Source organism: Vipera berus (genome assembly GCF_964194415.1).
Source record: "Vipera berus genome assembly, chromosome: Z".
Classification (NCBI taxonomy): domain Eukaryota; kingdom Metazoa; phylum Chordata; class Lepidosauria; order Squamata; family Viperidae; genus Vipera; species Vipera berus.
The window spans coordinates 4,645,872-4,667,353 of record NC_138205.1 but is presented as its reverse complement, the minus strand read 5'-3'; the positions used below and the strand labels follow the sequence as shown (position 1 = coordinate 4,667,353).

General features: G+C 49.2%; 1 protein-coding gene across 2 annotated transcripts; it reads right to left on the bottom strand.

Moving 5' to 3' along the window:
• Positions 1–842: 842 nt before the first annotated feature.
• Positions 843–15,047, bottom strand: LOC308677469 (uncharacterized protein C14orf93-like). 2 transcript variants are annotated; one of them, XM_081343908.1, is made up of 7 exons: positions 14,299–15,047; positions 12,442–12,708; positions 11,522–11,583; positions 9,706–9,809; positions 8,909–9,021; positions 7,545–7,610; positions 843–1,823 (listed from the first exon to the last, which is right to left on the bottom strand). In XM_081343908.1, exons 1-7 carry the CDS (start codon positions 14,803–14,805, stop codon positions 1,422–1,424), a joined length of 1,521 nt encoding a protein of 506 aa, XP_081200034.1. In that variant the 5' UTR covers positions 14,806–15,047; the 3' UTR covers positions 843–1,421. The 2 variants fall into 2 exon arrangements, with proteins under 2 accessions (XP_081200034.1, XP_081200035.1); XM_081343909.1 differs by lacking the exon at positions 7,545–7,610.
• Between the last annotated feature and the right edge of the window lie 6,435 nt (positions 15,048–21,482).

The following is a 21,482-nucleotide window of genomic DNA, read 5'->3' as shown; positions in this document are numbered from 1 at the left end:
CATTCTATGAGGGGAGATCCCCTTTTTCAAGTCCACTCTGCTCTTCTTCACTCTCCCACCAGGGAACAGAGATGATTCCTTCCAAACCTGGCACGTGCTGTTGGGTTAGAAGAGAATTACAGAGTTGGAAGGGACCTTGGAGGTCTTCTAGTCCAGCCCCCTGCTCAGGCAGGAAACTGTACACCATTTCAGATAAAAGGCTCTCCAGTCTCTTCTTAAAAACTTCCAATGTTGGAGCATTCACAACTTCTGGAGGCAAGCAGTTCCACCGGTTAATTGTCCTCACGGTCAAGAAATTTCTCCTTAGTTCTAGGTTGCTTCTCTCCTTGCTTAATTTCGGTCCGTTGCTTCTTGTCCTGCCTTCTGGTGCTTTGGAGAACAGGTTGACCCCCCCACCCCTTTTCTTTGTGGCAGCCCCTCAGATATTGAAAGACTGCTATTGCGTCACCCGTAGTCCTCTGCTTTGTTAGACACACCCAATTCCTGCAGTTGTTCTTTATATGTTTTAGCCTCCAGCCCCCAAATCATTTTTGTTGCTCTTCTCTGCACTCTTTTTTTAGAGTCTCAGCAACTTCTTATCTTCTTAAGATTCCTCTTAAAATGGCCGCTGTTGTCTCCTAGTGCTCAATGGGAGCTCAGCGAATGAAGCCCATCGTCCTTTTCCAAGCCTTGCAGTGAGGACAATTAACCAGTGGGACGGCTTGCCTCCAGAAATTGTGGGCGCTCCATCACTGGAGGTTTTTTAAGAAGAGATTGGACGTTGTGCTTTGGCCCCTTCATGACTTGTGGACTTCAACTCCCAGAATTCCTGAGCCAGCCATGGCTCAGCTTGGAAACCTCTCCCGTTCCCCTCAGCGTGGCTGGCTCAGGAATTCTGGGAGTTGAAGTCCACGAGTCATACAAGAACCAAGGTTCTAACTTGTTAGGAAATTTCTCCTTAATTCTAGGTTGCTTCTCTCCTTGATTAATTTCGGTCCGTTGCTTCTTGCCCTGCCTTCTGGTGCTTTGGAGAATAGCTTGACTCCCTCTTTTTTGTGGCAGCCTCTGAGATATTGGAAGGCTGCTATCATGTCCCCCCTCGTCCTTCTCTTCATTAAACTAGACATCCCCAATTCCAGCAACCGTTCCTGATATGTTTTGGCTTCCAGTCCCCTGATCATCTTTGTTGCTCTTCTCTGCACCCTTTCCAGAGCCTTGACATCTTTTTTTACATCGTGGTGACCAAAACTGGATGCCGTATTCCAAGCGTGGCCTTACCAAGGCCTTGTAAAGTGGTATTAGCACTTCACGGTGACCTTGATTCTATCCCTCTCCTTCCTCAACTCCAATTCAGACAACCCAAGAAAACTTTGCACCCAACCCGGCCTCCATTCTCTGGGTTTTATTCGGCGGGTCCTTTTTTGCAAAGAGCCGAAACAGTCTTACTCGTCTTTTTCCACTTTGATTTCCACAAACGAGCTGAGCTCGGGGCCGAAAGCTTTGTGGCTGGGCAGGTGGGCTGGGGTGCCCGTTCTGGGGTCTTCCTCTTGAAAGTGGGGGTTGTAGAGCTGCGGGGGCAGACGCTGGACCTCCCCAGAGGGCAAGCGCTCGGAGGGCAGCCCGTACACCCGGTTGGCTTTGGTGCCGTGCTTCGAGTTGGCATCCAGACGGTAGCAGAGCTGGCTGAGCGGCGTCGCTCGGAAGCGTGGGGGCCGTGCCACCCACACGCCGGGTTCGTGGGCGCTGTCTTCCTCATCCGACATCAGCTCTTCGGTTACGCCTTGCCACAGAAGCTGCTCTTCCGGGCCAAGTAGCCGGGCCACCCCTGAACGGTTGGCAAAAAGCTGGAAAGAAAAAAAAAAGAGAGAGATTAGCTCTTCCTGGATTACAATCGCAACGGCCTTTGCTCCCGTCGTTGCCTGCCCATCTGTCCTCCTCTATTGCCAGGTAGTCCTTGACTTATGGCGACAATTGAGACCCAAATTGTCTGAAATGATCTAGGGCAGGGCTCCCCAACCCCCCAGGTCTGTGGACCAGTACCAGGCCGCGGCATGCCAGCAACCGGTCCGCACAAACAAGCAAAGCCCCATCTGTGAGATGCAGGCAGCAGGCAAAACTACGCACCCTCCGGTCCGCGGAAAAGCCTCTCTCCACGGAACCGGTCCCTGGTGCCCCAAAGGTTGGGTACCTCTGATCTCCACTTGAGCAGCGGGTTGGACTAGAAGACCTCCAGGGGTCCCTTCCAACTCTGTTATTGTGTGATGAGGAACGTAACCATCTTTTGAGAGGAAAAAAAGAGTTGATACTAACAGCCCTTCCTGGATTATCACAACGGCCCTCACCTCTTTCCAGGTTGTCCTCGACTTACGATCACAATTGATGCCGAGATTTCTGTGGCTGAATCCTTTGTTAAGTGACTTTTCCCCATTTTACCCCTTCTTCCCTCAGCTGCTACGTGGATCACGGCAGCTGCTAAGGTAGTAACCTGGTTGTTAAGCCTCCCCCTGGACTTTGCTTGTCAGAAGGCCGCAAAAGGGGACCGCGTGACCGCAAGACACAGCAAAGGTCATAAATATGAGCCAGTTGCCAAGTCTCTGAACTTTGAACCCGCGATCCTGATGATGCCGCAAAGTTCCTATGTCAACATCCAGCTCGAGTGCAAACAAAACTTCCGTCTCTGAAAAACGTACCTACGTTTACTGAATACACTGCGCGGTTATGTCGAAGCACAGCTAACTCTGAGGTTCCCAACACCAATTCGTAGACCGAAGCAATAATTTTCCCAGCCAAACTCCCCAATGTCTTACACGCAGGCCGTACGCACAAGTTCACTTTGTTATGGGAACCGTCTGCTTCCAATCCACACCTGTTCTGGTGTCCTTGAAAAGGTTTCAGGCTTTCGCGGTCTTCAGCCCATTCGTAGGAGTTTCGTTTCTCCATCTGATCCCCTTGAAAGTAATACCTCCCCTCCCCCTTAAATCTAAAGGCAGGTTGAAACGCAGAGGCACGTAGCTGCCGAAGTTTCCTCCTTGACATCCTAATCGTGACAACAGTCGTCAAAGTCACGTTTTGTAACTTCAGTCATTGAACGAACGATTGGACGTTGAGGACCACCCATATTTTCTGCTGTTCTTTGCATGCGTGCAAGGCTGGGTCCCCTGCCCCATATTTGGCAGGCGGATTTGGCAAAGAGGCAGAACGCAGGCTTCACGGATCGGATGGCCGTGAATAATGCAAACCCTTCTTGGCAGCCAAGGGACAGTTGGAAGCTGGCGGGTCCCTTCGACAGGCCTGCAACTCCCCTTTGCTAAGGCCAATGGCATCACACACACACACACACACACACACACACACACACACATACACACACACATGCAAAGACACACTCACATGGCAGCTGCTGCTGGGGGGGGGGCAGTATGGGCGAGGGAAGCTTCGATGGATCACAACCAGCTCAATTTTTTCCACCTTTGGGAAACCAAAGTGAGATCTTGGCTTTGCTGAACGATATTGGGAAATCAGCGGGATGCAGACACGTCACAGGCTGGCTTCCTGAATTTTTATTTTGGGGAGAGTTTCTCTCCGCTGGCCACCTACCCTGGGCCCTGCACATTTTGGGGAATAAACCCCTCCTGATCCCTTAAAATTAAATATACAGGCAGGCCTCGGCCTACGACCACAATTAAGCCTAAGAGTTCTGTTGCTAAGCAAAGCAATTGTCACGTGAACTTCTGCCCCATTTTGCAACCTTTCTTGACCGGGACGTTAAGGGAGTCCCTGCGGTTGTTAGGTTAGGATCGGGGCTGTTAAGTGACTCTGGCTTCCCCCATTGATTTTGCTCGTCAGAAAGTCTCAAAAAGGGATCACATGATCCTGGAACGCTGCGACTGTTGTAAATATGAATCAGCTCCAAGCTTTTAAATTTTGATCACAGGGATGCTGCAACGGTCGGAAAAACGGTCATACGTCGTTTTTTCCCCAACGGTGTTGTAACACTGAACGGTCACTAGGTAAACCGTTTTAAGTTGAGGACTTACTGTATGCAGAGAGTCCTCTGTTTACAACCTCAATGGTAAAATGCTGAGCGAGACAGTCGCTAAGTGAGTTTTGCCTCATTTTACGACCTCGCGTGCACGTTGGGGAATAAACTGTCCTGACCTGGGCGGGGCCGTTAAAATTAAATACAGGCAGTCCTCAATTTACAACCAGACAGTTGTTAAAGCAATCCCTGCAGTTCTTAAAGTTAGTAACCTGGCTGTTAAGCGAATCGGACCGTTCACTTTGCTTGTTGGAAGGTCACAAAAGTGAATCACGTGACCCCAGGACATTGCAACCGTCAGAAATACGAGCCAGTTGCCAGCTGTCTGAATTTTGATGACGTGACCACGGGGATAGTGGAACGGTCGTTAAGAGTGCAAAACGGTCATAAGTCACTTTTTCCAGTGCCGTCGTAACTTTGAATGGTCGCTAAATGAACTGTTGTAAGGCGAGCACAACCTATACACGGGAGCAAAATGGAAGATAAGCTGCTGCTTGGGGGAAAAAATGTTTTTATGGGGGTTTGTTTTAAGAAGCCGGGAAGCCTTTGGATCATCTTAAGCACGTGAACTCTGGAAAAAAAAATCGAATTTATTTCTCTTAGACGTCTATTCATAACTTAGTGAGGTGATAACCTTTAAAAGGGACGCAGTGGCTCAGTGGGTTAGGACGCTGAGCTTGTCGATCAGAAGGTCGGCAGTTTGGCGGGTCGAATCCCGAGTGCCGCTTAACAGTGAGTGCCTGTTACTCGTCCCAGCTTCTGCCAACCTAGCAGTTCGAAAGCACGTAAAAAAAATGCAAGTAGAAAAATAGGGACCACTACGGTGGGAAGGTAACAGCGTTCCGTGCGCCCACGGAGATGTCCTCGGACAAGCGCTGGCTCTTTGGCTTTGAAACGGAGATGAGCACCGGCCCCTAGAGTTGGAAACGACTAGCACGCGTGTGCAGGGGAACCTTTACCTTTACCTTAACCTTTAAAATATATATATATAAAATCCCAGAGACACTTCCCGATTAGGGGACCTCGCTAGTTTAAGCAAAGCATAAAACTTAAAATCGTGTCTGGTCTTGTAAAAAGTTCATTTTGGAATTTTTATGGTCTTTTTTCTCCTCAAGTATTTATTATAAGTCTGCTGCTGCTTTCTGGCCCTGGATGGATGATTGAAAGGGGAGATGAATTATTTTTTTTTCAAAATTATCCTATTCTGAGGGTTAAATGAATATTGAGCAAAAAAGCTAAAATCAGCAGGAAGACCCTGCGGAATTTGGTCTGTTTAACCCCAATTAAACCAGGATGAAAATACTTTTCCAGGCATCCATAGGGAGAGGAGACAAGGGAGGGGGGGGGGGAAATGAGGCCACATGTACATTGATATCACAACCTGTGTGATATACTTGTTGTTTTCTTCTGGTTCATTACACAGAAGAAATGTTTGCACAAAAGCAAGGATAACGGTAATGAGCTGGATCCATAATAGCTAATTATCTAGGGAAGATCCGCTAGATTAGAGCAAGATGGAACAATTATTACTAGCAGAAATCCCATCAACTTCAATCATCTAGGCCAGGGGTCTTCAAACTTGGCCCTTTGAGGACTTGTGGACTTCAACTCCCAGAATTCCTTAGCCAGGCCTGGCTGAGGAATTCTGGGAGTTGAAGTCCACAAGTCATCAAAGGGCTAAGTTTGAAGATCCCTGGTCTAGGCCCTGTTTCTCAACCTTGGCCGCTTTAAGTTGCATGGACTCCAACTCCCAGAATCCCTCAGGCAGCATGGAATTCTGGGAGCTGAAGTCCACAAGTCGTCAAAGGGCCAAATTTGAAGATCCCTGGTCTAGGCTGCGTTTCTCAACCTTGGCCATTTTAAGTTGCATGGACTCCAACTCCCAGAATCCCTCAGGTAGCATGGAATTCTGGGAGTTGAAGTCCACAAGTCTTAAACGTCGCCGGGTTTCGAGAGCCCTGATCTACCTATATTGCCCAATTTGGATCAGTCCCCTGGTGCAATACGATGAAACGCTCTATTCCCCTTTTTTATACGGAGACAACAAGCTGCAGAAGATGGAGCTGAGATAGCCAATAACAACCCCTCTTCACCCCACCCCTATTACCGGTGGGTCCTCGACTTACAACCGCCCACTTACTGACCGTTTGAAGTCACAACGGCACTGAAAAAAGTGACTTGTGACCCTTTTTTTCACACGGCTGTGGCAAAATCCCCTGTGGTCACATGATCACAATTCGGCCCCTTGGCTCATATTTATGACGGATGCCGTGTCCCCGGAGGTCACGCAACCAACTCTTGCAACCTTGCAGGTAGCTAGTCCTTTGCCTTCTTTTAGAGAGCCGTTGAGGCCACCTGGATGGCCTTACCTGTGTCCTCAGAGTCCCCTGAGTGGTGCAAATGGGTGTGGAGCCTTCCGTCCAAGAGACGCGCAGGCTGTCGGGGATGAGTTTGTGTTGTCTGCAACTCAAACCAAAGTGCAAATGGTTCCCGTAGTCTGCCATTTTTTCCCCCCTGGAATTCCGTTCATCCTCCCGCGCCGTTCAAAGGGGGTTCCTCCCGAAGTGCACGGCTAAATGTTGAAGGAGGTTCACAATCATCCAGGTCAGGGGTAGGCAACCTGGGCTCTTTTATGACTCGTGGACTTCAACTCCCAGAATTCCTAAGCCAGCATGGCTCAGCTTGGAAACCTCTCCCTTTTCCCTCAGCGTGGCTGGCTCAGGAATTCTGGGAGTTGAAGTTCACGTGTCACGAAGGGGGCAAAATTTCCCTCATGCTGGCTCAGGAATTCTGGGGGTTGAAGTCCACGAGTCATGAAGGGGCCAAAGTTTCCCTCATGCTGGCTCAGGAATTCTGGGAGTTGAAGTCCACGAGTCATGAAGGGGCCAAAGTTTCCCTCATGCTGGCTCAGGAATTCTGGGAGTTGAAGTCCACGAGTCATAAAAGAGCTAAGGTTGCCTATCCCTGATCCAGGTAATGGTTGTTCCAAAGGTGCTTCTTCAGGAGGCAACTATTTTCTTCTTTGAAGGCCTTTCAACAAGGAAAAGAGACGCAGGGCAGAAAACTTCCAGCAGCCAAGAAGGCCCCATACCCATTTCCACCGCTCAGGTGACCCCGAGGACACAGGTGAAAACCTCCAGGTGACCTCAACAGTTCTCTAAAAGAATGCAAATGACCGGCTGTCTGCAAGGAGTATAAATCCTTCCATTTCCCCACCATTCAGTCAGAACTGAAGAAAGCTTCTGGGATGAGAAGCGAAAAGTCTTCAGAGAAAAAACAGGGAACAATCCAGTTGCCTCTTGAAAAAAAACACCTTTGGGACAGCCTTGACCTAAACGTCGGAGAATCTCCTTCCACGTTTATTTTAAGATGAATATTGCCAAACAAGTCCCAGGCCCGAGAGTAGATGAAGGCAGGATGATGGAAGACGTGACACCCCCTGTATATATTTCCGCTGCCATCGACTGCAAAGCTGAGGGGGACCACAACTTAAATCTAAATTAAACCCAGTAAGGCTTAATCCCACCCGTAACGTTGATAGACTGCCAGCCTGATCGTATATCAGCCCTGGAAGATAATGGAACTGGCACTTCTGTAAATACAATTAAAGGAAGGTCGTAAAAAACTGGAAGTTTGCATTTGGAAATAAATACAGCTAACACCGAGTTGGGAAAAAAGAGACCAACATTTTATGGAGTCTAGGAGGAGAATTCCCTTACGTCAACGGAGAAGCCCGTGATCAGCTTGCATTTAGCGATTTTAAATTTTAAAACATTTTACATTTGCACTTTTAAATATTTCATATTTTCACAGGAAACCGATCGGGCTGCCTTGGTGGACGTTTGCTTTTAACATCTGTGTTTTGCCTCTTGGCTAAGCCCCTATTATTCCATCACCCTCGAGGTGGGGGTGGGGGGGAAATAGTTTTTTTCTCCATAAATTTCAGTGGAACATTGCTGCAATTTCCTCTTCCACATTGGAGCTTCAAAATTTTTGTGTGCAGACGTCGTGAAATAAAATCGCTGGAAGCCTTGTATTGACTTTTAAAACGTGACGAAACCCCACCCCACCCCAAAGTAATAAACAGAATAAGAGTCATCGGGTCACCTGCAACCAAATTACAGAATAACAAGAATTGGAGGGACCCCGGAGGTCTTCTAGTCCAACCCCCTGCTCAGGCCGCAAATACCTTTTAAGAGAAATGGTTGTCCAATCTCTCGTAAAAACCGCCAGTGTTGGAGCACCCGCAACCTCTGGTGGCAAGCTGTTCCATTGGCTAATTGTTCTCACTGTCAGGAAATTTCTCCTTAGTTCTAGGTTGCTTCTCTCTTTGCTTTGGTTAGTTTCCATCCGTTGTTTCTTGTCCTGCCTTCAGGTGCTTTGGAGAAGAGGTTGATCCCCCAACTCTTCTTTGTAGCAGCCCCCAAATACTGAAAGACTGCTATCATGTCACCCCTAGTCCTTCTCATTGTTAGACTAATAGAATAACAGAGTTGGAAGGGACCTGTGAGGTCTTCTAGTCCAACCCTCTGCTCAAGCAAGAGACCCTATTCCATTTCAGAAAAAATGGCTGTTCAATTTCTTCTCGAAAACCTCCCGTGATGTAGCACCCACAACTTCCGGTGGCAAGCCGTTCCACTGATTAATTATTCTCACCGTCAGGAAATTCCTCCTTAATTCCAAGTTGCTTCTCTCCTTGGTTAGTTTCCACCTGTTGCTTCTTGTCCTGCCTTCAGGTGCTTTGGAGAATAGGTTTACCCCCCCCCCCCACACACACACTCTTCTTTGGGGTAGCCCCTCAAATATTGGAAAGCTATTATCGTGTCTGCCCTGGTCCTTCTTTTTGTCAGATTTGACACACCCACAACGTACGGAATTGCCGAGCCTTACCCGATACCGCCGGCTGCGTAATTTCTTCTCCTCTTTCTCCTTAAGCCCTTTGAAAGGATTGAGAGAATTCCGATATTCGCGTCGCTTGGTCAAAAAGTAGGCCACACAAGCACCTAAAAGAAGAAAGCGTGTCTGTGCACAAGTGTACACAAGTCGGCAACCCAGAACGCCAGAATTTGGGTCACTCTAGATCGCCAAAGGCTGCTATAAACACATCTCTCCGTTTACACAATTCAACATTTCAAATATCATCCATCAGTTCTGGAATAAACACCAGAAGCTATTTCTAAAGCCGAAGGAAAAAAAATGTTCTGTTTAGCGACGGAAGAGGAATATAATGATTTGGGTGGGGCGGGGAAGAGGGGGGGGGATGAATTTGGAATGCAGGTAGTCCTTGACTTATGACCAAAATTTCTCTTGTTACTAAGCGAGAGATTTGTTAAGTGAGTTTTGCTCCATTTTACGACCTGTCTTGCCACAGTTATTAAACGAAGACACTGGCTTCCCCATTGTCCCGAGGTCGCAAAAGGGGATCACGTAACCCCGGGACGCTGCAACCGTCACAAATACGAAAACAGTGGCCCAAACCACTGAATTTTGACCACATGTACCGTTCGTCAAGTGAAAAACGGTCATAAGTCACTTTTTTCCCCAGCGCTGTTGTAACTCCAGTCACTAAACGAAGCGTGGTTAAGCTGAGGACTACCTGTAGGTTCGAGTGGCGAAACCTGGAAACCAAATGGGGTGGGGGGAAAAAAATAAAAAAAAATTAATTAAAAAAAACCAACCCAGCTCACCTTTAAGTTCCTTATCCGTATAATTATGGTGATTGGAAACCAATTCGTGTCTGAGTTTTTCCAGCAAAAACTTCACCACGGAAATATTCCAGGTTGATTTAATACTGCAAAAGAAGGAACAGAGTAAATAGCCTAGCTGCAGGGCAAGGCAACCTTGGCTCTTTTATGACTTGTGGACTTCAACTCCCAGAATTCCTGAGCCAGCATGGGGGATCTATGGCCCTTTCATGACTCGTGGACTTCAACTCCCAGAATTCCTGAGCCAGCCATGCTGAGGGAAAAGGGAGAGGTTTCCAAGCTGAGCCATGCTGGCTCAGGAATTCTGGGAGTTGAAGTCCATGAGTCATAAAAGAGCCCAGGTTGCCTACCCCTGGCCTAGCAGACTTCAAAAACTGAAGTAAAAAATTAGCATAAAATCATAATCATAATAACAATAATAGTTCGAAGGGACCTCGGGGGGTCATCTAGTCCAACCCCCTGCTCAGGCAGGAAAACCTAGATAATTTCAGACAAATGGTTGTCCAGTCTCCGCATAAAAACCTCCAGTGTTGGAGCATTCACAAGAATGTCACTAAAAGACCAGTATTGTTGTCACAATGCCTGGGGAAAAGACAGACCTTATGGCCATTTTTTCACACTTATGACCATTGCAGCATCCCCAGGGTCACGTGATCAAAATTTGGACGCTTGGCAACTGACTCATATTTACGACGGTTGCGGTTGTCCCGGGGTCGCGTGAACCCCTTTTGCGACCTTCCGACGAGCAAAGACAATGGGGGAAAGCCGGATCCACTTAACAACCGTGTTTACTAACTGAACTTGCAGGGATCCACTTAACAGCTGCAGCCAGCCAGATGGTAAAAAGGAGGCAAAACTCACTTAACTCTCTTGCTTAGCAATCGGAAATTTTTGCGGTCATACGTTGAGGACTTACCGGTAGAGTTTTCCATTTTTCACAGCAAAGCACTGCTCACCGTTGATAAAACGCTTTGCACCTAATCTATAAATCGGACGCTGCTGATAACAACGGATAATGGGATCCACTTTTTTCTGGGAAGCAAGGCAGCCGGATAAATGGAAGAAAAATCTTTGCCGGCTTTGTGCATTCGACAACAACCGAAACACCCTTGGACTGCACAAAGTGATAGAAAACACCACACCGTCTGCTGATCGCTTTGTTCCAAAGCTCACGACAGCTTTCTTTGACAGGAAAGTGAAATCCCAAGACGGTAAAGACGTACAGGTTAGTCCTCGACATACACCCACAGCTGAGCCCAAAATTTCTGTCGCTAAGTGAGACAATTGTTGAGTTTTGCCCAGTGGTGGGATTCAGCCAGTTCGCACCAGTTTGGCAGAACCGATAGCTAATTTTTTTGTTGCCCAGGGCCAGAACGGACTTCCGGAAGCGGCATCCGCACAGAGAACTGGTTGTTCACGTATTTGAATCCCACCACTGTGTTTTTTGCCCCGGTTGTTAAGCGAATCACATTAGAAACGCAGTTCTTAAGCGAATCTTAACTTCCCCATTGACTTTGCTTCTCAGAAGGTCACAAAAAGGGGATAGCATGAACACACACACCCCCGGGACGCTGCGACCGTCATAAATCTGAACTCGTAGCCCCGTGGCTGAATTTTGATCCCGTGACCACGGGGATAATGCAACGGTCGTTAAGTGTGAAAAACTGGTCCTAAGTCACTTTTTTTCCAGTGCCGTGGTAACTTCGAACGGTCACTAAACGAACGGCCGTTAAGTCGAGGACTGCCTGTAATTAGCAAAGCCTTATTGATTTTATTTGTCTCTCACACAACAGCTCACCTTTCCGCGCCATCAAACCGCTTTTCGTTGGCGACGTGGTTGTGAACGTTGTGGACCAGTTTCTATAAAGGGGAAAAGAGAAGGCGGCAAAATTCAGCCAAACTCGGTCCCGGGTGATGAAAAACACGATTCAGACAACAAGCCTTCCGAACGGCGGATGCATTGTGGGTCACAAGCTCGGCCGTAATAATAATAATAATTATAATTATTATAATAATTGTGGGGTTTCTCCTTGATTTCTTCCAAGCCAGAACTATCGTTCTATGAGGGGAGGTCGTCTTTTTCAAGTCCACCCTGCTCTTCTTCGCTCTCCCACCAAGGAGCAAAGAGAAGATTCCTTTCAAATCTGGCACGTGCTATTGGGTTAGAAGAGAATTACAGAGTTGGAAGGGACCTTGGAGGTCATCTAGTCCAACCCCCCTGCTCAGGCAGGAAACTGTACCATTTCAGATAAATGGTTATCCAGTTTCTTCTTAAAAACCTCCAGTGTTGGAGCATTCACACCTTCTGGTGGCAAGTCGTTCCACTGGTTAATTGTTCTAACTGTTAGGAAATTTCTCCTTAGTTCTAGGTTGCTTCTCTCCTTGATGAGTTTCCGTCCATTGCTTCTTGTCCTGCCTTCGGGTGCTTTGGAGAATAGCTTGACTCCCTCTTCTTTGGGACAGCACCTGAGATATTGGAACACTGCTATCATGTCCCCCCTCGTCCTTCTCTTCATTAAATTAGACATCCCCAATTCCTGCAACTGTTCTTCGTATGTTTTAGCCTCCAGTCCCCTGATCCTCTTTCTTGCTCTTCTCTGCACTCTTTCTAGAGTCTCAACATCTTTTTTTACATCGTGGTGAGCAAAACTGGACGCCGTATTCCAAGTGTGGCCTTACCAAGGCCTTGTAAAGTGGTAGGAAGGGAAGTCAACTCACGGACAAGACCAGATCCCGTTTGCGCCTGGCGTTCTTCTGCCCGATGCTTCTGCTCCTGCAAGGGGGACTGCTGAAGCCTACAGAGAAATGGGGTTCGCCGTTCGGGGTCTCCTCGTGGGTCGTGCTGGTGGGGGACCCCTCTGGACAAGAGAGGGGGTCATTCAGAGGTTGCAGAAGTGGCTGATGGGCCATCGGTGGGGTGGGGGAGGAAGGAGGAACATACACCGGTGGTACTGGGGCGTCTCCTGTAGGACATTCCTCGGCTACCTGGCGGGAGAGGAATAATTACACACGTCCCGCACAAACGGGAGTCCCCTTTGCTGGTAGTCCTCGGCTTACGACCACAACGGCCCCCCATTGTGATACTGAACACGATTTTGGCAATGACAGAACAAATTAAGCCCCCCCCCAAATTTTCATCGCTAAGCGAGACAGTTAATGTACGAATCCATTGAAAGCGCACAAATACCAAGACCAAAATTGTCGTCGCTAGGCAAAGAGTTGTTCGGGGAACTTCGTCCCATTGTACGACTTTGCTTGCCACAGTTGTTAAGTTAGGAACGCGGTTGTTAAGTGAATCCGGCTTTCCCCATTGACTTGACTAGCCAGAAAGTCGCAAATGGGGGAAATCATGTGACTCCGGGACGCTGCAAATGTCATAAATAGGAACCAAGGTTCAGAATTTTCAGCGTGTGAAGGTGGGGGAATGCGACAACGGTCCTAAGTGCGGGAAAACTGGTCCTAAGTTGGGTTTTTTCAGTGCCGTTGTAACTTTGAACAGTCGCTAAACAAATTGTCGTAAGTCGAGGACTACCTGTGTTCCAATTTCTAAACCTCTCTGCTTTAGCACTTTGAGAGGAGGGGCAGCAAGCAGCCCCCCAATTCCTTGAAACGTACTTTTCATGCCACTCTAGCCTTGAAAACTCTACTCCTCTGCAGTCTTCCTACATACGTGCATAAATAAGGAGATTTGTTGGAACATTAGCGATAGTCCTCGACTTATGACCGTTTGCTAAGTGCCTGTTTGAAGATGCAGAGGCACTGAAAAAAATGATTCATGACCGGTCTCCACACTTATGACTGTTACAGCATCCTTGTGGTCACATGATCAAAAATATGGACACTTGGCAACCGGGCGGGTGTTCACGACGGTCGCAACACCCCGGGGTCATTCGCGATCGCCGTTAGCAACCATCCCAGAGGGCTTCCGGCAAGTAAAATCAGCGGGGGAAGCCGGGTTCGCTTAATGACCACGATTCACTTAACAAAGACGCAGCGATTCGCTTAACTACCTGTGAAACTGGAGGTCGTCACATGGGGCCCAACCGCCTCCTGGTGAGCAGCAGGAATTCTCCCAGTCGTAAGTCGAGGACTAGGAAGGCAAAATCTACAATGCTCTGAACGCCCACGTGGAATGCAAAGCCTCTCCTCATCGCCCCTCAGCGCAGGGGAATCGTGCCAGGCCCAAATGAGCAGCCGAGGCTGCGAGGCGGTTTTCCTCCTCCTGTCGGAAGCTTTTCCCACGCTCCTTTCCTGCCAGCCCTCCGCCAGCTCAGCCCAAACTCCTCATTTACCCCGAGCAGCGCCAAACCCAGTTCCAGCTCGGCCTAAGGACGACGTTGCCAACCCTGGCAGGGTTTTCAGCTCTCTCGCTGCAGCTTCTCCAGCCCAGATTTGGCGCGACTCCCAGATCGCCACTCTCTGGAGGAGCGTTTGGCAGGGAGCGCGGGAAACGCCATCAACTATTCATGATGCCATCTGTGCCCGACCGGCGGGACGGGGCTACGGCTCGGATTTGATGGAGCGGGAGAGACAGAGCCCACCCACCCCACCCCACCCCAATTCCAAGCTACGTACTCCGCCGAGGGCCGATACGGGCGAGAAGGCCAAAGTTTCGGATCGCCCCGCTGCAGCCGACGCGGCTCCCAGCTGCCTCAATTCCTCGATGACCACCTGGACGCCGTTCCCGAACCCTTCGGCCTCCAGGTCCTCCTCGTCTTCGGCGTCCACTGGCTGCTCCTCGGGGCTGGGTTTGAGGGCCACGAGGGGCGCCCGTCGCAGGGCCGCCACGTCTTCCTCGAGGCGTCTCAAGGCGTCGTTGTTGGCCCGGGCCAAGTTCAGCGCCAGCTCGGCTAAGCTGACCGCCTTTTCAACCCGCTGGTAGATGAGGTGGAGCAGCTGCTCCGAGGACTGGACCGTCAGCCCCGTGCCCGTGATGGTGATGGGGGTGCACGGAGGGGACGATGGGGGTAGGGGTGGCGGGGCCGTGGCGGGACCCCCCGGCTCCTGCTTGCAAGTGCCACAGCAGCATTTGGCTTCTTTCCCGTGGGACGGGGAGAACAAGATGGTGGCGCTGAACGACATGGGAGCAGGAACCCGGATTTTTGCGGGACTGGCAGATCCCGGTAGAAGCAAAGATGGCTCCGGGGTGGATCGGAGAGCCTCAGGAGAGAAGGCGCCTCAAAGACACCATACTACCGAAAGTGTGGGGGGGGGGAGAATCAAGGAAAATAAAGCAGCTGGATGAGTGTGGCTCGGCCTCAGCCGTGCAACTTTGCAAGGCCGCAAGTGGCCTTTTTGGGAACATCGTGGGGGGGTTTCGAACCAGGGTCTCCAACCAATTTCCCGCCCCCCAGACGGACACGAAAGCCAGCCAAAGGGAGCAAAAGAGAACCAGCTTGTTTTAATGGTGAAGCTAGGAGGCTGGGAGTTCTAGTCCCACCTTAACTGTGAAAGTCAGCGGGGTGACTTTTGAGCCAATCACCAGGAGATGGTGAGTTCAAGTCTCGCCCGAGAGGTGAAAGCCGGCTGGGTGACTTTGGACCAATCACCAGGAGACAGTGAGTTCTAGTCCAGCCTTAGGTGTGAGTGTCAGTTGGGTGACTTTGGGCCAATGAACCAGGAGACTCTGAGTTCTAGTCCTGCCTTAACTATGAAAGTCAGCTGGGTGACTTTGAGCCAATCACCAGGGGATGGTGAGTTCAAGTCCTGCCTTAGACACGAAAGCTGACGGGGAGACTTGGTGGCAAAAACCAGGAGGCTGGCAATTGTAGTCCCACCTTAGGATGAAACCCGGCTGGGTGGCTTTGGATCAATCACCAGGAGACGGTGAGTTCTAGTCCCGCCTTAGGCATGAAAACCATCTCTCTCTCTCTCTCTCTCTCTCTCTCTCTCTCTCTCTCTCTCTCTCTCTCTCTCTCGCCAGCCCACCTCACAAGGTTGTTGTTGTGGAGAAAATCGGAGGAGGATGTTGCATTGGGTATGTTCACCGCCTTGAGCTATTTGTAAAAAATAAAAATAAAAGTCGGGACACAAATAAATCGTAAAAATCAATACAGCCGGTCAAGCCACTTCCCGCTGCTGCCCGGCTCAGCGGCCCTTCAAAGCTGCAAACCGTTGCAAATCTTGCAGGCCTCTCGCCTTGCCGCTTCCTCTGAATTGTGGTGCCGTTTTTGGCTCTTTGCCACTGCGGCGGAAACTCTATTAACTCACTGCTGACCTCCTGTAAATTTTACCCACGGCCTCCTGAGTAGATTGTCAATGGACTCTCACAATTAACTCAGTGTGGAGAAGGAGACGGCGGAGGGACTACTACGGAGATTTTTCAAAAACAAGAATTTTCATGGTTAACCGGAGGTTCAGCAGCTTCGGAGACCGTGGGAAACCTATCAGCAAACTCCGATAAAAGCTTTGATTCGATCTCTGCCACATCGGCAGATTACAGGTGGTCCTTGACTTACAAGCACTTGTTCAGCGACCGTTGGAAGTTACTACTCGCGCTGGAAAAAAAGCGACTTATGACCATTTTTCACTTACGACCGTTGCAACTTCCCCCGTGGTCACGTGATCAGAATTCAGACGCTTGGCAACCTGCGCATGTTTACGACGGTCGCGGCGTTCCCCCGGGGGTCACGCGATCCGCTCTTGCGACCGTCTGACAAGCAGTCAATGGGGAAGCCAGATTCACTTAACGTCGGGTTGACTTAATTTAACAATTGCGGGGATTTGGTTAACGAAGGTGACAAGAAAAGTCGTAAAATTGGAGCAAAACTCCCTTAACAAATGTCTCTCTTAGCAACAGAAATGTTAGGGTCAATTGTGGTCGTAAGTCGAGGATTACCAGTATTCTGAATAAATCTGGCAAAATTATTAGTCAAATTATAGGCATTGTAGTTCAAAGATAACACAGGGAGTCCTCGACTTACAGCCACAACGGAGCCAAAAATTTTAGGACCTTTCTTGCCGGTTGCTAACAAGTGTGAAAAACAGTAATGTCACTTTTTTCAGCACCATAGTAACGTCGGTCACTAAATGAAGGCTTGTAAATCGAGGACCTTTACTGTGCGTCCAGGATCACTTTGTCTCTCTCTCTCTCTCTCTAATAACTTATTCACTAAACTTGCAAAAACATCTTCAGGCCGTAACTAACCGGCTGCATGTCAGCAGGGGGTTCCATCTGTTAGCTTTTGCCTCTGTTCCCACAACACGCTTAACCTGACTCCAGGGTTGGCCGATTTTTCTGGATGGCACAGCACACCACAGCCTCAACTATAACCACAGCGAAAATAAATCTAAACCGGGCTGAGCATCCTTGCAGGAAGATGGGCTCTAAACCTCTGAACGGCTTCCAGAAGCGTGCTCGAGAAGCACAGGGGGAGGGGGTCGTGGGAATCATCCTGGGGCGGGGAAGGCAGAAACTGGAGTTCAGAATCCGCAGATGGTGTTGCAAAAAAAAAAACAAAAAAGCAACTCCCGAGTCAACCCGTTCACACGACACGCGCGCGCGACCCAGGTCCCGAGTTCAAAGACAGGGAATCGAACGCCGCGGCCGCCCAACGTTCCATCCCGCGTATACAGCGCGAGGCTAAACCAACGCGCACGCGCGAGGCAGCTCGCCAGCCAGCCGTGTACAAAGCGAAGCGGCTGTTGGTCTCCGCCCTCTTTCTTTCCGATTGGCCGGCGCGCTGGAGCCAGGCGCATTTGATTGGCTGCGAGCCCTGGCGCCTTGTCCCGGAGACGAGAAGCGGGAGGGGTAAGGCGCCCAGAGGGGAGAAGGGCGCCTGAGGGAGGCCCGCGAGGCTGGACTCTTTTCAAGGCCGCCTCTGCAAATCAGGACTCCGGCTACTCTATGGTATTTTGAGCCGGCCAGAGGGATCAAAGCAGGGCATGAGGTCAAAGTTCAGATGCTTTTCCTACTTGCCCCCTCCCCCTCCTCCAAAGCATCAGAACTAAAATAGACCTGCATCCTGGCCACATTTCCACCAATGGCCCCAAGAAAGCTAATACAAACCTGGGTTGTATAAACAGAGGCATAGAATCAAAAATCAGGGGTCTTCAAACTTGGCCCTTTGATGACTTGTGGACTTCAACTCCCAGAACTCCTCAGCCAGGCTCGCTGGCTGAGGAATTCTGGGAGTTGAAGTCCACAAGTCATCAAAGGGCCAAGTTTGAAGACACACACACACACACACCCTCTGATCAAAATCATGGGAAGTATCAGTACCGCTTTGTTAAGGCCGCACCTGGAATCCTGCATCCGGTTTTGGCCACCACATTGTACAAAAAAAAAAAAAATGTTGAGACTTTGGGAAAAATGCAGAGAAGAGCTACTAAGATGATTAAAGGCCTGGAAACTAAAACATAGGAAGAACGGTTGCAGGATTTGGGTTTGGCCAATCTAGACAAAAAATGGACTTGGGGGGGAACACATGATAGCCATCTCCTAATATTTGAGGGGCTTCTGCAAAGAAGAGGGGGTCAACTTATTCTCCAAAGCACCAGAAGGCAAAACAAGAATTTAACAACTGCAGTGATTCACTTAACTGTGGCAAGAAAGAAAGGTCGTAAAATGGGGCACAGCTTACTTAAAAACTCTCCCACTTAGCCACAGAAATTTTGAGGTCAATTATGGTCACAAATCGAGGAGTACCTGCACTTACTTCTGCTACACTCATGGGACCCACAGGATTCTCAACTCACTGCATCCTCTGCCACCATAAAGTAATTTTTTTCCCTCCCAAGCTATGCAGAAACATCAGGGCTGTTGGAATTGGATATGTCTAGTTTAGTGAAAAGAACGACTAGGGGTGACGTGTTAGCAAGTGTTCCAGTATCTCAGGGGCTGCCACAAAGAAGAGGGAGTCAAGCTATCCTCCAAACCACCTGAAGGCAGGACAAGAAGCAATGGATGGAAACTAATCAAGGAGAGAAGCAACCTGGGATTAAGGAGAAACTTCCTAACAGTGAAGACAATTAACCAGTGGAACAGCTTGCCACCAGAAGCTGTGGGTGCTCCATCACTGGAGGTTTTTTTTGAAAAAAGACAGGACAGCCACCTGTCTGAAATGGTGTAGGATCTCCTGCTTGAGCAGGGGGTTGGGCTAGAAGACCTCCAAGGTCCCTTCCAGCTCCATTCTGACCAAATCCTGCCTTGACTGGATGCTGCAAAATGGTTGATTCTGGCCAAGAGTGTTTGCACGCCCTAGGGCCTTGCTTTGCAACACCAGAATGGACCAAAAATGCTCCTAGTGAGTAAATAAACTCAGGATTTTCAGGTTTTTTTTTTCTCCTTGCAATTTCCTTCCACGGGTCTCCTCCATCTCTGAAACTTCCCGGAGGGATACCTGTACATCAAGTAAAGCTTTCAAGCCTTAAAATGTAATTTGCACCTGCAAGCTGAATTCGCTTATTCCTTTTTGATTTCTGCCTCCAGACCTCAAATCAGACCAGTTTCCCTTTCTTGCAAAGACAAATCCAGCTGCATGATATAATACGGACCCTCCCATCAATTCCCCCCCCCTGCATCACTCAGGCGCCGCTTCCTACAGCTAAGAGACTGTAATTCCCCCGCAGGTTACCTCCACTTAAAACACCTTCATTTATTCTTTTAATGGCGGTGGAAACGAAGCCCGGAACAGCTCCGTTAACCAGCTTCTGTACTTCGAGTTGCTAGAATAGCAGCCGGAGAAAGAAACCCTGGTTTAAAACTTGTTAGTTTTGGGGCTGATGGTTTTGGGGAGGAACATTTACAATTGTAACGCTGAAGAAGCCCCAGTAATTCCCGCCGTCCCCTCCTGCCATACCAAGCAAGCTGAAATGAAAACCAAAAGGTAGATTTCATGACATAATTACCCCGAAATTCCTTATTGCTTTTCTGCAAGGCTTTTTTCGTAGAAAATCTTGTGCCCTGGGCCTTATTGTTACCGCTATAATTGCTTTTTTGTTTTTTTCTAGCTTTTTGGGGAAACGGTGCCTCCATCCCAAGGCCTGGCAGCCTGACGATCCTAACCTTAGGAGATAAATTGCTGGGTCTTCCATTCAAAAGGATGCTTGCACACCCACAAGTCTTTGCACACACTCGAAGGTGTGTGTGGGGGGGAGTTTCGGTACATCCTTGTCTGTTGTTTTTTTTAAAAAAAACACCAAGGATTCAATTAAAGCGCTTATCTATCCTATCAATATCTTATTATCCGGAGTTTCTACGAGGCCGCCGGTTTATCGCTTCCAAGCCTCCCCCACCCACCCCCTTTTGTTTTCTTTCTCGGTACACGTCAACCTGTCTAGCCATTTTGCAAAATTAAAAAAAATAAATACATGTACACCTTTCTCGCACACTCTTTTCCTGCACTCATTTTGCTCCTTTAAGCTTCCTGGTTGTTTTTCCTTGGCAAGGCCAAAAAAAAAAAAGGAAGGGCAGACTGGGGGATTCTCTGCCCCCACCCCCGCCATCGTCTCTCTCCCCTTGTACACACACACACACACACACACACACACACACACACACACACACGTTTCCCCTTGATCCTGTCTCCTCACATGCATGCATGCACACGGCACCCCTGGGCAAAGGATACAAGAAGGTCATACAGCTCTTTGTATTCGCCTGCGTGTCCATGTTTGTGTGTGCAAAAAAAAAAAAGGGAGGGGGAGAGGTGTACCCTGCTGCCAACTGCCACACCCCCGTGCTCTCCCCCTCCTCCTGCCCTGATTGGCCAGTCTCCTGCGCGCACACACAATCGCACACCACAGCTGCACACGTATTCTTGAGCAGGGCCCCAGCAGGGAGCATCTAGCAGAAATGGGCACTGCCATTTCCCCCACCCCTTCTCCTTGACACGCAAACATTCAATCTCTAATTCTAGGGGTAGGCCACCTTGGCTCTTTTATGACTCGTGGACTTCAACTCCCAGAATTCCTGAGCCGACAGGGGGGAACTATGGCCCCTTCACGACTCGGGGACTTCAACTCCCAGAATTCCTGAGTCAGCTGTGCAGAGGGGAAAAGGAGAGGTTTCCAAGCTGAGCCATGCCGGCTGAGGAATTCTGGGAGTTGAAGTCCACGAGTCATAAAAGAGCCAAGGTTGCCTACCCCTGTGCTCCAAGCCACGGTACGACCGGAAGTCCTCGACGTACGACCACCGAGCCCAATTTTACGTCTGCTGAGTGAGACATTTGTTTTGCGAGCTTTCCCCCATTTTAGGGTTTTTCTTGCCACGGTCCTTAAGTGAATCGCTGCCGTTGCTCAGTTAGGAACACGGTTGTGACTTGAATCCAGCTTCCCCTGTGGACTTTGCGCGACGGAAGGTCGCAAAAGAGGATCACGCGATGCCCTCCTGGGACGCTGCGACCGTCGTAAATACGAGTCAGTTACCAAGCATCTGAATTTGGAGATGCTGCAATAGCTGTGAGGAAAACCAGTCATACGTCCCTTTTTCCAAGCTGTTGTAACTTTGATCGGCCGCTAAATGAACTGTAAGTGGAGGACTCTGTACAGATAGTCCTTGACTTACAACAGTTCACTTAATGACCGTTGAAACTTACAGCGGCCCTGAAAAAAGAGACACCCCCTTTCCAGCCTCCCCGTGGTCGCGTGATCAAAACTTAGCTGACATTTATGACGGCTGCCGCGTCCCGCGGTCACGTGATTCCCCCTTTTGCGACCTTCTGACAAGCAAAGTCAATGGGGAAGCCAGGTTCACTTAACGACCGGGTTACTAACTTGAACAACTGCAGCGATTCACTTAACAACGGTGGCAAGAAAGA